Here is a 16099-nt window from a genome sequence, read left to right on the forward strand (position 1 = left end):
TTGATTTTCTTCACGTAGTGACAAGACGCTTTGTTCCCGTAAAGGTTTGCTGCACACAGTCTACGTTCAGGAAACTCTCAAAGGATAGAGAGCTAGAGTTTTTAATGTGTTTTTTTAAAGGCTATACAGAATTTTTCCTCAGTTGCCTTTAAATTTTGTTTGAGGACATTCTCCTGCGTTTCACTCTAGAAATGTATGGGTAGTGGCTGGCCGTGTGCACACAAAGCACTGAGCTTGGGCCCTCTGCCCGAACAAAAATGGATATAAGAAGAAGAGGCAGTGAAACTAAGTTGGTACTTGTGCCCCAGTGTTTTCCACCATAAAGGTATACCACCTTTATGTTATGTCATGAACATCGAAACTCTTTCATTTAAACTAGAGCATGATATAAATTCTCTCTCTCTCTCTCTTTTTTTTTTTTAGCTGTATACATGCCCTGTTCTATGGGTCATCACTTCCTCTGCCTCAGAACACCAGCTGACCTCTTAAATGGGTTGAGGTTCTTGCATTGTTAGGGCTGAACTTGGCAAGAAAGTTACCACTGGAGCGGTAAAGGGCACTGTGGTTCCTCAACTTCTTCACAGCCATAGAGAACATAAACTTACAGACTTCAGCCTGGTGCGGCTTTAATCCCAGCACTTAGGAGGCAGAGGCAGGGAGATCTCTATGAGTTCAAGGCCAGCCTGCTGTACAAAGCCAGTCTAGGATAGCCAGGGTTGTTGCACAGAGACCCTGTCTTGAAAACCACAACAAACAAATAAACAAACAAACAAACCACCACCACCACCACAACAACAAAAAAACCAACAAGAAAAGCCCATACAGACTTCCAGGACTTATTATTTGAAGCAGCCTCATTGACCCGACCCCACTGTACTCTAATATAAAACAGGCTTGTGCATCTGAACTTTGCAAAATTAGTCTCAATTGAATATCCCTTACTTGAAATGCTTGGGACCAGGAGTGCTTCAGATCTGGGAGTTTTATAGGTTTTCAAGTATCTGCAGAGACTCACAAGTTAAGCATTAAGCGTTTCTAGTCTAAAAGTCCCAAACTTGAAAGAGTCCAAAACATTTTTGATCATCTTGTTGGTACTCAAAATGTTGTAGGTTTGAGAATCCATAGTATTTTATACTTTGGATTTTCAGGATATGGGGATACTCAGATATATATTAGTTTATTGTTTTAGTTTTTAAATTATTGTTAATAATTAATATAATTAATAAATTGTTACAAAATTATTGCTAATAAACACTTGCATGAGTTAAGTATTTAAGAAATTTAAGGGGTAAAAATGGGTTGGAGAGATGGCCCAGCAGTTAAGAATGCAGTTAGGAGCGTATACTGTTCTTGTAGAGGACCCAAGTTTAGTTCTAGCATCTATCTTGGACCATAACTTCATCTCCATAGGATCTGATGTCCTTTTCTGGCTTCTGCAGGCACCTGTGCACACCCCCAACTCATCTTCCACAGCACAAAATTAGAATAATAACAAATATTTAAATAGTAGAAAATAAGCATGTCTATGCCACACTGTAATATTCTCCTCATTAAGAAGTCACGCCTGCCTTAAGTATGGTCTGTAGGTATTCTGTCTGTGTGGCAGGATCTGTCTTCTTTCCTACACATACACCTGTCAGCACAGCTAGGTTTATGGTACACACATTCCTCCCTGTGTTCCCTGTAATTAGCTGCATGTCCTAGAGCTGCTAACAGTTGTGCTTTATTGTGCTGAACTCAGGTAGGCTGATCAATTGCCTCACTTCCCTGGAATTGAACAATTGCCAAGATGCAGGATTAAATTAGGTCAGTGTGGGTAAAATGAGACAGTCACTATCTTATGTTTACATCTGGGCTAGCACAATTGCCGTTGCTATTACCAATTGCATCTGTAGTGAGTGAGAACTTAATCTATTTTTAAATAACCTTTCTCTCCTTTTCTTCTTCCTTCTCCCCCATCTCTCTCCTTCCTCCCCCCTCTGCCTCCCCTTTCTCCCTTTCTCCCTCTCCCCCCTCTCTCCCCTCCCCTCCCCCATTTCTCTCTTTCTCTCATTTAAAATTAGAGCCAGACCTGTTGTCACCGTAAATGCTGGCCTTGAAGTGTACCCTAGCATTTTAAATCAAGACAATAAAATCTGCCCGTTGCCTGGGACAGCTCTCAAGGTTTCCTGGTAAGGATCTTTGTTTAGTAGTTGTGATGATTAATAGTTCAGTCATTGTACGAGGAACACAAAGTTAGCTGGCAGGGCTGAAATAAGAAACCCAGGCCGTTTCTGTGAGTGCAGTCTGTGTCCATGCCACAGACTACATGTCACGGTCGACTTTCAAGGAAGATACTAGAAGGGTTCAGAAACAGCTTATACTTTAATACGAGAAAGGTTTTTAATTTATTATGTACGGTCAAAAGTGTATTTAAGAAGAAGAAAAAGGCAAGCAGACCTCAAAACATTTTAATTTTAATTAGAAATAGACCCTTCTGAAAATTTAAGTTTATAAAAGGATTTTTTTTCTCAGACTTCATATATGTGAATAATGTTACAAAATTATTTTCTCTAATATTTTGTCTTTTGCTTGTTACACATACCCACATACAGAATCTATTTTTCATAAACCTAGTGTGTTAGTCCTCTGTGTTTTAATTTGTTTTTTATCTTAAACATGAAATTTCCATGAGTTTTGCTGCATTTTCATTTAACTGTACTATAATTATCTTTTATTTAAATTGATTCATGCTATTTTAAAAACTTAAAATTTTCATGTATGTCCAGATAACTACAAAACTTAACTAAGAGTCTTGAGTCGCGTATAACGAAACGAGAGCAGCTTGCCTCGAGGAACATCATTCATGGTCCTTTACAGAACAGTCAGATAGAACTTATGGCTACGATGAGAACCACGCGTAGATAGGAAAACTCTATTTGGAATGAGTCCGAGAAGGGCATTTTCCTGGCCTTCTTGAATCATTACTGCAAACACTGAAAGTTTGCAGTTCTTATTCTCCATTGGATTATGTAAAGCACTATGTAATACTAGCTCATTGGTTGACTGGCAACCAAGCTGTTTAGGGTCTACCTGACATTTTTACATTCTTACTTGTTCTCACCTTCCCTGTGGGTGCTGGGTAAGTGCGGCTAATGTAGTCCACATTAAAAGGCTTCCAATGGGATACCTAGAACAGTGTATGCAGATACAACCCCTTTTGACAGAAGAGCCCTTGGGCTCCTCTAATGATCATGGCACAGATCGGCAAATACATTTTGCATCACATTTCAGTGAATAAGAGGCCATGTCTCAACAGCTAGAGAATGATAAGAGAAAGACACCCAAAGTGGACTGCTGACCTCCATGTGTGTACACATAGGCGAGCTCCTCCCCACATGTGTGCATACATGTACATACAAGCACACAATTAATACATAGAGAAATACTAGAAGAATATTAGAACATAAAGAAAGATGAACTTTTTTTCGTAATGCAGACTCTACCATCTGATCTCTGCATTTGTGAATTCAACGAACCGTGGATAGAAATTCACAATAAAAATTGCATCTGTCCGGGAGATGTGCAGAATTTTTTCTTGTCATTCCTTAAAAATGCAATGCAGCAGATAGTCATATAGTATTTACATTGTTTTAGAAGATGTAACTATTCTTTGGGTGTTACAACTATTCTGTGGGTGGGTGACAAAGTTGGAGGATGTCAGCTGTCTGCAGACACAACACCATTTTCTATCAGAGTCCTCAGGATTGGCTGATTTTGGTGTCGGGGAGTGAGCAGCTGGTTGCTAGACCCATTTCCCACCACCCTGGATACTAAGGGAGAGTTACATTAGAAATGTGCGATTTTGTGGTACTCAGTTTTCAAATGATATACCTAAACTAGATTATAGAATTTACATTTGGAAACATTTTTTCTTACAGTTTTAATGTCAGGTTCTGCTTAAAGGCGGATGGCAAAGGGACACTTCCGAGGAAACTCAGTGAGTATCTCGTGCAGGATCAGTGTGCTAATGGTACACAGGCACAATGTGTATGCTTCAGGGCACCCGATGCAGTCAGTTATCCAAGTGGTTGTTATCATTTTAACCTGCATGCCTGTGCCTGAAGACGTTTAAGATCAAATAATTGCATATAATTCCTTTCTTCGGCAGCTCGTAGGTCAGCTCAGACGCAGTAGTTTTGTTGCTGGACATTGTGACTGGTAAATAGGACGCAGCATTCAGCGTGTTGAATGGTTAATACTGGGAGGTAAATGGGGTCCGACGGAGGTGTCATTCATTGTTCATGAATCTGTGCTCTACTGAGCAAAGGAAGGCCTTCCCCTTTCTTGGGAAGGTTGTAAAGCTTGTGTTGCTGCTTTTAGTCTGTGGAGCCAACACCATTCCCTCTATGCTGAAATGATTGGTGTGGTCCTGAGAGCAAGGTTTGCCAGCTGAATGGATAGTGACTTCTGCTAGTGAGTAGGGGTAGGCTGGAGAAGAATGCTAACAGAGCTGCTCTCAGTGTGGCTGTGCAGAGGAGGGCAAGCGGGACCTCCCTGGAAGACCAGGTTTATGTAGAGACCACAAGGAAGTGAGAGAGCAGAGGGATGCCCCTTGGACTGTTTAAGTCTGCGGTGGGGTGAGCTCACTCTGTCTGAGGAGCTGCAGAGGAGAGGCCATGTAGTTATGGAGACCAGAAAGATGATACACCTGCATTCGAAATCAGACACTTAAATATACAGAGACTCGAGGTTTTAAAAATTGCCCTATAAGTTCCTTTTAAGCAGCTGCTTAAAGAAATAAGTATTAGAAGGCAGCAATTGCAACAATTGCCTGCATATTCATTTTAAATGATTCGTAAGGATTCTTGTTGGCCGTATGCTTCAGGAGGGACATATTCAGTTGTCACATTAAAGGGCAGCTTCCTTGGAGACACCGTTGCGAGTGATAAAAACTTTTCATAATACTCAGTGTAATGATATGTATGCACACTAATCAATACTTACCAAAGTCGACAAGACACCTGCCACGTGCATTAGTGAGTAGAAGCTGTGAGAGTGTGTGTGTGTGTGTGTCTGTGTGTGCCTGTGAGTGTGTCTGTGTGTGCCTGTGTGTGCCTGTGAGTGTGTGAGTGTGTCTGTGTGCCTGTGTGTGTGAGTGTGTGAGTGTGTCTGTATGTGCCTGTGTGTGCCTGTGTGTGCCTATGTATGCCTGTGTGTGTGTGTCTGTGTGTGCCTGTGAGTGTGTGTGAGCGCCTGTGAGTGTGTGTGTGTGTCTGTGTGTGCCTGTGTGTGCCTGTGTGCCTGTATGTGCTTGTGCCTGTGTGTGTGTGTGTGTGTGTGCCTGTGTCTGTTGTGCCTGTGCCTGTGTGTGCCTGTGTCTGTGTGTTTCCTGTGCCTGTGTGTGCCTGTGTCTGTGTGCCTGTGCCTGTGTCTGTGTGTGCCTGTGTGTGTGTCTGTGCCTGTGTGTGCCTGTGTCTGTGTGTGCCTGTGTCTGTGTGTGCCTGTGTCTGTGTGTGCCTGTGTCTGTGTGCCTGTGCCTGTGTGTGCCTGTGCCTGTGTGTGCCTGTGCCTGTGTGTGCCTGTGCCTGTGTGTGCCTGTGCCTGTGTGTGCCTGTGCCTGTGCCTGTGTGTGCCTGTGTGTGTGCCTATGTGTGTGTGTGTGTCTGTGTGTGCCTGTGTGTGCCTGTGTGTGTGTGTGTCTGTGTGTGCCTGTGTCTGTGTGTGCTGTGTCTGTGTGTGCCTGTGCCTGTGTGTGCCTGTGCCTGTGTGTGCCTGTGCCTGTGTGTGCCTGTGCCTGTGTGTGCCTGTGCCTGTGTGTGCCTGTGTCTGTGTGTGCCTGTGTGTGCCTGTGCCTGTGTCTGTGTGTGCCTAGGTGTGCCTGTGCCTGTGTGTGCTCTGAGAGGGATGGAACCCAGGGACTCAGGCCCTCTACCACCAGCATGTTCCCCTCACTCAGTGGTAAAAATCTTAATTTACTTCTATTTTAGTCCATGGACTTCCTTCCCTTAGCTTAAATTAAAAGCAAAATCTCCCCTCTGATAACTTGGTTTCATTACTGTCTTTGTAATTGCATATGACAGTTTGGGGGGGGTGAGTGAATTATTAGTTCCTGGAATTAATGTGTTGCTGTCTCACCATAACGCTTCGGAATTTAAATGAATTTGGAAAGAAGTTGCTTTCAGAAATGAGTATCTGCAGAAAGACACTAGATGCTAGGACAGACGGGGCGTACTGAATGTGTTGGTTATACTTGCTTTGGTTTGTACAGACTTCCAGGTGGAGCTTCTTCTGGATAAACTCAAGCAGAAGGGAGCCATCCGACGAGCACTGTTTCTCCATAACAGGTCCCCGGGGCACTCTAAGGACATGACTGTTATCAGGGGAGGACCGACGCAGTGTGAGGAGCTGGTCGCCTATCTTCGGGTGAGACGCTCTGCAGTTATCCTTTCTTGTAGTTTCACCCTCTCTCGTGTATATGATTTTCCTACCTGTAAATTGGTGTTTAGTTAAAAAGAAAAGCTCAGAGAAGTACATGTGAGGAAAGGGGCTTTTTTAGTGTCAAAGCCAATCTCAAAAGGTAGAGTTTATTCCTGTCAGATGGATGTTCGAAGAGGCTACAGTGTTACTGAATGAGTTGTGAAAAAGCCCATTTCTGGAAATACTGCTGGACTCTCAAATCTGCAAAACTCTCCAGTGTCCAAAACGTAAGCAATCCACGACAGAGTCCCAGTGGCTAAGTTTGAAACCTGAGCTGTAAACCTCTGTGTGAGCCTACTTTGAGGCGAGAGGTAGAGCCTGAAGCAGGGATGGGTTTGACTGTAGACATCAGCCAGGGATTGAGATTTAACTGAGGCCTTTTGCAGCCTGAGACTTGTTTGATCCTTCTGGGACTCTGAAGGGTTTCTGGCACTCGGGCATGAGGGAGTCAGGGCCCTTTTACAGGAGTAGTTCAGTCTGGGAATCACGTGATGTTGAGTCCAAGCAGGAATTTTTTGTTTATTGTATGTGTTTGTTTTACTTGTATGTATGTATGTATGTATGTATGTATGTATGTATGTATGTATGTATGTGTATCATGTGTGTGCCTGGTATCTATCCCTGTGTGAGTGTCTGTCTGTCCACCTGTCTACTGTCTGTCTCTTTAAAGACATATCCCAGATATTAAGACCATCTATTATGCTTACTTTTATATGTATAGCTGTTCTGCCCTCACATAAGGCTATGTACCATATTTATGCCTGGTGCCCGTGATGGTCAGAAGATGGCATTAGGTCTCCTGGAAATGGAGTTACAGATGATTGTGAGCTACCATTTGGATGCTGGGAATTGAATCTAGGTCCGCTGGAAGAGTGCTCTTAAACGCTGAGCCATCTCACCAGCCCCTGGGCTTTCTTAAAACTTTTTGTCACTGCCCAGTTTTACCAAGCCTTAACCACGTAACGTAAACTTGTGGTGGATACTTAACATCCAAACCACGTTAGCAATCAGTAATAGGAGAAGTAAGTAAAGTTGATTGGAAAAAGACAGACAATGCAATTTTAGGTAAAAGCAATTATAATGGAGAATCATTTAAATCAAATTATTTTGATAATTACAATGGACTATCATAGGGGTAGAATATAGGGAAAATGTATGTGTACTTTAAATGCTATTTAATTTACATGACATGTCTGACAAATTTTAAAAAATGAACAAGCATCTACATAAAATTTGAAATAAAAAGGGACGCGAGGATAGATAAAATTTAGACCTAAATTATAAAATGTCTTAATTAACCAATATATAGGACAACTTAGATAAAACCCATTATTCCTAGACATACATAATGCACCTGTCATAAGACGATACAGAAAGCCAAGCTCACTGCATTGCTCATATGTGATTATGTATAGTACTTTAAAAAACGAGAAGCTATTGATATCAGAGGCTATGTATGAGATTATCTGCAGTTATCCAAAAGAGAAACAAAAACCAAAAGTGAGGGACATACTGTTCAGTGACACGTGCACTGTTAGATCCCTATAAAATGTGGCACCGTCAAGTTGGGCGTCCAGTCATCAGGAAAAGTGACCACAAGAGATTTCTAGACAAGCCTGAGAAACAGCGATGTCAACAGAGCAGGCGGGAGCAGGCGAACTGAAATTTCAGCAGCCCTTACCCTGAGAAGGAAGCAAAGGTTGAAAGCAGAGGAGGTTGGGCAACTTAAAGCCACATTAATATTGATCCGATTACTGTGTTGGGTAGCTGCCTGAGTGTTCATTTTACCACATTGCCATACAATAACAGCCTCACTTTAAGGAAGATAAGGAAAGAATTTATTCAGGGAATGTGACTGACCGTGGGTGGAAGCCTTCTCTGAAGCACAGACTCTAGGCCGTGTTGTGTGTGTTTTTACAGACACAGGGCAAAGAGAGGTTGGTGGGCTATCGAGTAGGTGGGCTAAAAAAGGCAGTGGAATCTCTTCTGCAAGGTTCAGATGCCATCTTCAACGTCTACAGGATTCAGATCTCTATCTCATCCTTTGGTTGCGGGAGGTGAGAGATCCACCGGGTTTTCTGATGGATTTCAATAGTTTCAGCTAGCCATGGCAGAGATTTATAGCTAAGGGTTATTAACAAGGACTAGTAATATTCTATATCAACTCCGGCTCATTATCTGAAGTATTACATTCTTGCGTAATTGGCAGAGCCCAGCTCTTAGCAGACTCTTAAATACATGGGTTTCTTCAGAATATTTTGGTTCACAATTAACACACTTCATAGGTTTTGGTTTTGGTGAGTCAAATGTTACATTATAAAACTAAACCTGATGAATAGTTCTTACTGAACAACCATATGAGTTTACTATATGCTTACTCCAGTTAACACAGTTTTTCAGATGTTAGAATTGAAGTTCTGTGATGAATTCAGCTGCTTTTGTGGTCCCCCCCACCCCCCGTTGTGGATTTCTCCAAAGTTTAGGATGACATCACCTTTGACCGGAAGCCCTTTTGTTTCAGGATGAATCTGAGTTTAGAGACAAGCTCACTCCCATCACTATTTTTATGGAGTATCGGCTGGACCAGAGAACGGCTGCTGACGCCACAGGCTTGCAGCCCATTCTGAACCAGTTCACTCCGGCCAACGTCAGTAGGCAGGTAACGCGCTCCCCAAGTTATTTCTTACCTCGTCCTTTGATCTTTTGTGAGGGCTTTACAGTTTGTGTTCTTAAGTATCATAACGGATTATTATTTTTGCAGTGTTGTTAGATGTTTAATTAAAGAAATCAGAGGGGGAAATAATCAGAACATTAGGTCTGAGATCTTTAAACCTGTTCAATAGTTATACGCACTGATACAGACAATAATAAAATAAGGAAAGCAACAAAAGACCACTCTATTTACATGCAGGTTTTTAATTGACATGATGATTTTAATTGAATTTTTTTTTTTTTACATTTTAAATGTTATCCCATTTCCTGGTTTTTCCCTCCAGAAACCCGCTATTCCCCCACCTCCTGTTTCTATGAGGGTGCTCCCTCACCCACCCACCCACTCCCTCCCATTTCCCTGCCCTGACATTCCCCTACATTAGTACATCGAGCCTTGACAGGACCAAGGTTCTCTCCTCCCATTGATACCTGACAAGGCCATCCTCTGCTACATATGTGGATGGAGCCATAGGTCCATTTCTGTGTTCTTTTGGAATATGGTTTCATCCCTCCGAGCTCTGGGGGACCTGATTGTTCGATATTGTTGTTCTTCCTTTGGTGTTGCAAACCCCTTCAACTCCTTCAGTTCTTTCTCTAACTCCTCCATTGGGTCCCCATTCTCAGTCCAATGGTTGGCTGAGAGCATCCACCTCAGTATTTGTCAGGCTCTGGCAGAGCCTCTCAGCAGATCCCTTATATCAGGCTCCTGTCAGCATGCACTTCTTGGCATCCACAATATTGTCTGGGTTTGTTGTCCGTCATATGGGATGGATTCCCCAAGTAGGGCAGTTTCTGCATGGCCTTTCCATGGAGTTTCTGCTCCACACTTTGTATTTCCTCCTGTGAGTATTTTTGTTCCCCCTACTAAGAAGGCTTGAAGAAGGTCTTACTTTTTCTTGAGCTTCTGTGGTCTGTGAATTGTATCTTGGGTATTCTGAGTTTTGGGACCATATGTATATATATATATAGTTTTATGTATATATCACATATAAGTAATTACCAAGTCCAGCTCTGTGGACCTAGAAACCTGACTGGGAACAGTGAGGGGATGAAAGACATACATGTACTGAAAAGCGGGGCTCAAGGAGTTATGTGCACCCTGATGGAGTAGTACCAATATCACACAGCATCTGGGAACCTCAGAGTGTTTCTTATGTACATCATGGGGTTGGTGGCAGGGATTAGCTAATCTTGTAGGTGGTCTTGTAGGTGAGGAGTCTCAGTAGGTAAACATCTGGGAGGAAGAAGCTGCAATTGGTAGGTTTTGCACACACTGTCAATTTATTTTATGTGAGTGCACTGTAGCTGTCTTCAGACACCAGAAGAGGGCATCAGATCCCATTACAGATGGCTCTGAGCCACCATGTGGTTGCTAGGATTTGAACTCAGGACCTCTGGAAGAGCAGTCAGTGCTCTTAACCGCTGAGTCATCTCACCAGCCCTCATTAGCATAATCTTGGTTGTCAGTTCTTTTTTGACTTCCTTTCTAAGATCTCATGAACAGTGTTTTTTCTATATGACAACATAGAAGACAGATTGAAATATTTTTAAAAGTTTACATGTAGTCTATATATTTTAACAAACATACTTTGTTTTGTGCCTTGATAATGTGTCTGCCATTTTTTTACTATGCACTAGGAAAGGGCTTGTGAGCATAGTTCTGCATTCAGAGTTATTATCGGGGTGGTTGGATGTTGTACCAATGGTTAATTTTATATCTGAGCTTCTTAGTATCTGTACTTCAATGTGGTACTTGCTTTAGAAATAACTTTTTACCCATGCCTTATAGTATGGGTTTTGATGTATGGGCTATGACAATTTTTTCTTTATAGTTTTAGAATTACTTTAGAAATATTCATCATTATTGTTACTATTGGTTTTTGAGATAAGCACTCACTAAAAATAGCAACAAATAAACCAAGAATGACCTTGCCTTTATTTCCCTTTTTCTCCTCATGTGTTTGTTCCTTCTGTGTGTCCTACCAACATGTCTTTTCTTGTATTGTTTCTCTTTTGAGGATTTTCCCACATGTTCTTCATGGCACATTTCCTTGGCCAGAGCCAGAAAAAGCAAGTTTGAGTTTTTGCTTTTTTCTTCTGGTTTAATTAATTTATTGATTGATTCATTCATTAGTTAATTTTGTTGATTGTTTTTTTTTGTTTTGTTTTGTCTTTTGTCTTTTTTTAAAGTTTTTTTCCCCAGTGTTTAGTAGTACATGCTGAACTTATTTTGACTTTTTTCTTCCTACCTAATATTTGCAGCCAGTTTCTGTGACAGCAGCAGAGGACAATGTTCACCTTGTCACTGCTTGTACCTGTTAGCCAGGAGCACATTTGAAAGGACCCCTCATTCCTTGTACGAGACTTCATTCTAAAATGCTGACAGCTAATTTGAGAAATACAGAATTCTAAATAATTACACTTCGTCCTCTTTTTTCCCTTATCCTTGATTACCTCCATTGACATGTTTAAAGATGGGTTTCTAGGATCCATGTAGAAAACAATGAAATGTTTTCTTTTTAGGCTCACATTTTGCTCGACTGTGGTGAAGACAATGTCTGTAAACCTAAACTGGAAGTTTCTGTAGATAGGTAAGTTCTGCTATAAACTGTAAATATAAAAAATAAGAGATTTAAATGGAAAAGCACACTTCTCTACTCAAAATGCTGATGTTTATAAGGAGAATTACTTACGGAAAGGAGAATTCCCGATTTTCTTCACAATAAAGCAAGCTATACAGTGGTATTTCACTGTATTAATACAGTGTTCTCACTAGGGCCGGACTTGGCAGGTTAGGACCATGAGTGGTCCATGAGTCCTACTAACTGCTGTGCTGCACTTCATTGTGGACAAGCTCTGAACTGAGGAATGTCCTTACCACTTGATAAGACTGCTGTAAGCATTAGGACAAAAGAACAATCCATCTTTTTAGCAAGGCAATCAAGGATTAAAAGTACATGCACAGATACAACGTGACTTTGGTGGCATGTGTACACAGGCGTGATCTGTGACGGCCACCACCGTCCAGTCACACAGTGTGGAGCAGTGGACTTTCACCCAGTGTGCTATGTTCTGTTTTCTGTTGAGCTGCTGAGAAGCCTTGACCCATCCCGAGGCAGGGAAGGCTGTCAACCACGTGACTTGTCTTCAGCTTCTGTGAACAGTCACGCGCTCCCTCCCCACGGAGTCTCTTTTCACTGTTGGATTTGAATTAACTTCCAGTGATCAAAAGAAGATCTATATTGGGGATGACAACCCTCTGACCCTGACCGTGAAGGCGCAGAATCAAGGAGAAGGCGCCTATGAAGCTGAGCTCATCGTTTCTATCCCACCGCAGGCTGACTTCATCGGGGTTGTCCGGAACAACGAGGTAAGCAAGCTAGCTGTCTCTTTGAAAACCTCGGCACACTTGCTGCCCTTGTTCACATTCACGAGGTGGTCCGTATTTAGTAAGCCCAAGCTTAGCCATTCTGAGACTAAAGTGCTAGACAATATAGTGACTATCTTACATAATTCCTCTCAGGCCTCGTGCTTTGCATAATGTATCATTGTGGAGTTATTAGGTTTGCCAGGCAAGCATCTGAAAAATGAGGTCAGCTAGATATCGTCCCTAAGCCTGCCCATCACATTGCTAGCCAGATGCACTGTGACCAGAATCCAAGTCCTCCCAACGCTTTCACATTTGCATGCAGCCGTGGTCCACAGCTCTGACTTCTTTCTGTATTACTCAAATAGATTTATTTGCTTCATGAAAAGAGGAATTTAAATACCTCCAGGATACTGGGTCGGGACTTTGTAGTTTCCGCTTTTTGGCTACTTCTGATTTCTTTTTGCATCCTAACCCCACTCCTCTCTTGTTTTCTTTTTTGTCTATCAAAGGCCTTAGCAAGACTGTCCTGTGCATTTAAGACGGAAAACCAAACCCGGCAGGTGGTGTGTGACCTTGGGAACCCGATGAAGGCTGGAACCCAAGTAAGGCATTTTAATTCCGGATGTTTCTCTCTGTAAACAGAAGACTGTGGGTTTTCCCCCCTCTAGGTTTTTTAGAGTAACTTCAAACCAAGTTGGGTTTTCCTTTGTTACTGCTGTTTGTTTTTGTGTGCCAGGACCTTGCACACGCTTGGAAAATGCCCTGCCGCTGGGTCACATTCTCAGCCCTGTTTTGTTTGCTTGTGTTTTTAAGATAGGGTCTTGCTATGTAAGCTCAGCATGGCCGCAAACTCAAGTTCTTCCTGCCATTGTCCCCTAAGCGCTGCATTACAAGGCTGCTGCGTATCACCACGGCGATCTACGTCACATCTTTATTTTAGTTTATATATTTTTATTTAAAAATTTTAATTTTTTATTTACTTTGTATGTGTATGCGTGTATGTGTGTGTGTGCGCATTATGCCTACATATGCATGCATGTAGGTGACCACATGCTAGGGGGAGGTCAGAGGACAACTCTTGGAAGTTGAGTCTCTCCTTCCACTGTGTACGACCTGGGAACTGAACTCAGGTCACCAGGTCAGGTAACAAGTGTCTTTACCCACTGAGCCATTTATTTCATTTGCCCTCAAAATAGTATCATTGAATTAGTTTAGACTTAGAGTTTAATTATTAATAGAACTGTTTGTTTTAACTAGGATACTAAAATTATAAGTGGAGCTGTATGAGCTTCCAAAAATTTCTCTTCACGGTGCCTTAAATAGTAAGCAGTCAATAGACAAAAACACGATTTAAACTGAGGGCTAAGATGCTAATTTTAGTGTTTTGAGCCAGGGTGTGTGTGGAACCTTAAAAGCCACGCTGACAAACACAAAGGCCTGTCACCCTTAAATAAGCTGGTGCTATTTTATTAAGCTGAAGTCTTATTTCATAGGGACCTTAGTTGGATCAGGCTCCCCTTCTGATGGTGAGCACAGAGCTTTAGAGCATCAGGCCATGCTCCCAAGGAGGCTCTTCCCAATGCCCTTTCAGAAACAGTATTGTTATACCAATGTTCAGGAAAACATGGCTGTACGTGTGACGATTTACAAGTAGATCATGGCGTGGCACACCGATGTCAGTTATGTGCACATTGTTGCCATGGTGTAAACACTGCATGCTCCTTTAACTGTTCATCCACGGGCAGCTGTTATCCTGGACAGACATTTCCTAAAGAGCAGCTTTTTGTTTTCTCATTCTCTGGTTCTCTAGTGTATGGCTCCTTTAGTTCCTGGTTTTCCTCCTTTTCCTTTTTCTTTCTTTCTTTTGCTTTTTCAAGACAGCGTTTTTCTGTGTTTTTCTGTGAGGCCTTGACTGTCCTGGAACTTGCTTTGTAGACCAGGCTGGTCGCCAACTCAGAGATCTGCTGGCCTCTGGACTAAAGTTGTGTGTTTCCATGTCTGGCAGTTCCTGGCGTTTCTAAGTGGCCAACTCCAGACTTTGTAATGGGAGTGCAGTGAGCGCCACAGAGGTGTCTTTTTTTACCCGCAGTTTTGTGAACTGCTATCTTATACATGCATTTTGTTTGCTTGCTTGCTTGCTTTCTTTCTTTCTTTCTTTCTTTCTTTCTTTCTTTCTTTCTTTCTTTCTTTCTTTCTTCCTTCCTTCTTCCTTCTTTCTCCTTCTCCTTCTTTCCTTCCTTCCTTCCTCCTTCCTTTCTTTCTTTCTCTCTCTCTCTCTCTCTCTCTCTCTCTCTTTCTTTCTTTCTTTCTTTCTTTCTTTCTTTCTTTCTTTCTTTCTTTCTTTCTTTAACTAGACAAGTGCTCTACCACTGAGCTAAATCCCCAACCCCTGAGCTAAATCCCCAACCCCGGTTGTTTTCTTTAAAGTCAATCAGTTTTCTGTCTTGGGGCTTAGGTTGTCCCAAGGGAAGGGGACTGAGAGCAGTGTGAGAGGAAGATTCTGCTTCCTGTCTGACTCCTTTAACTCTGTACTCCTAAAACCCATCCGGTGTGGGGTTGAGTTCCTGAGTTCAATTCTCAGCAACCACATGGTAGCTCACAACCATCTGTAATGGGCTCTGATGTGTGTGGTCACAGCTCTTCTTGTGTGTCTGATGACAGCTACAGTGTACGCATAGAAATAAATAAACCTTTAAAAAAAAAAAAGGAAAAAAGCCTCCAGCGTTTCCTGTCTGGCTTCCTAGCTCAGGTCAGTTGTCAGCCCCCTATATTGTCATCTGCTCAACTGTGCAGTGCCTTCATTGGAACAGCAGACGTTATAACTGTTAGAAAGACAGTTAATCGTAGGCAGGTATGCCTATAGTTAACAGTTGTTCAATAGCCTCCATTATGACCTCAGTGGAAAACCAGATGTCATCATTTTTGTTCAGCTTTACAATAAACTCATGAAAGTATACTTTAGAGCCCACTCCTTTATTTGGATGCCAGATTTGACGTTTCTGATTTAAAGAAGACACTGACCACCATTGTTACCTCTTCCCCTCTTAGCTGCTTGCTGGCCTTCGTTTCAGCGTGCACCAGCAATCAGAGATGGATACGTCTGTGAAGTTTGACTTGAAAATCCAAAGGTATGAAAACACGGCATCAGGATAAAGTAACCATTTTTTTCTTATAAATATATCACATACCACCCTTTAAAGATGGAATAATGCAGGTTCGGTACTGCATTATCGGATTTTTTTTATTTGTTTGTTTGCTTGTTTGTTTGTTTATGTGCGTTGGCGTTTCGCCTGCATGCATATCTGTGTGAAGGTAACGGAGCCTCTAGAACAGGAACTATAGACAGTTGGGAGTGGCCGTGTGTAACCGCCATGTGGGTGCTGGGAATGGAACCCCTGTCCTGTAGAGGAACAGCAGTGCTGTTAAGCGCTGGGCTGAGCCACCTCTCCATCCCTGCACTATAGACTTCTTAAATCAGTTTTACAAATGATGTTATTGTCAATTTGAGTTTATAAAACAAATTTGGGAAATAAAGCTTTTCTTCATCTTTGAATTAAT

The 16099-nt window shown here is 42.1% G+C and overlaps 1 protein-coding gene across 2 annotated transcripts in view; it reads left to right on the plus strand.

Annotated features, from left to right (window-relative positions):
• Window positions 1-16099, plus strand: part of Itgav (integrin subunit alpha V) — a 75621-nt gene that overhangs the window by 46295 nt on the left and 13227 nt on the right. For both annotated transcript variants that reach the window (XM_032903573.1, XM_032903574.1), the window contains exons 15-22: window positions 2064-2171; window positions 3921-3979; window positions 6251-6405; window positions 8981-9118; window positions 11695-11762; window positions 12394-12541; window positions 13051-13143; window positions 15590-15669. In XM_032903573.1, the coding sequence (XP_032759464.1) occupies window positions 2064-2171; window positions 3921-3979; window positions 6251-6405; window positions 8981-9118; window positions 11695-11762; window positions 12394-12541; window positions 13051-13143; window positions 15590-15669 (849 nt within the window). The remainder of the gene's footprint in view (window positions 1-2063; window positions 2172-3920; window positions 3980-6250; window positions 6406-8980; window positions 9119-11694; window positions 11763-12393; window positions 12542-13050; window positions 13144-15589; window positions 15670-16099) is intronic.

The sequence above is a fragment of the Rattus rattus genome, chromosome 5 (genome assembly GCF_011064425.1).
Source record: "Rattus rattus isolate New Zealand chromosome 5, Rrattus_CSIRO_v1, whole genome shotgun sequence".
Lineage (NCBI taxonomy): Eukaryota > Metazoa > Chordata > Mammalia > Rodentia > Muridae > Rattus > Rattus rattus.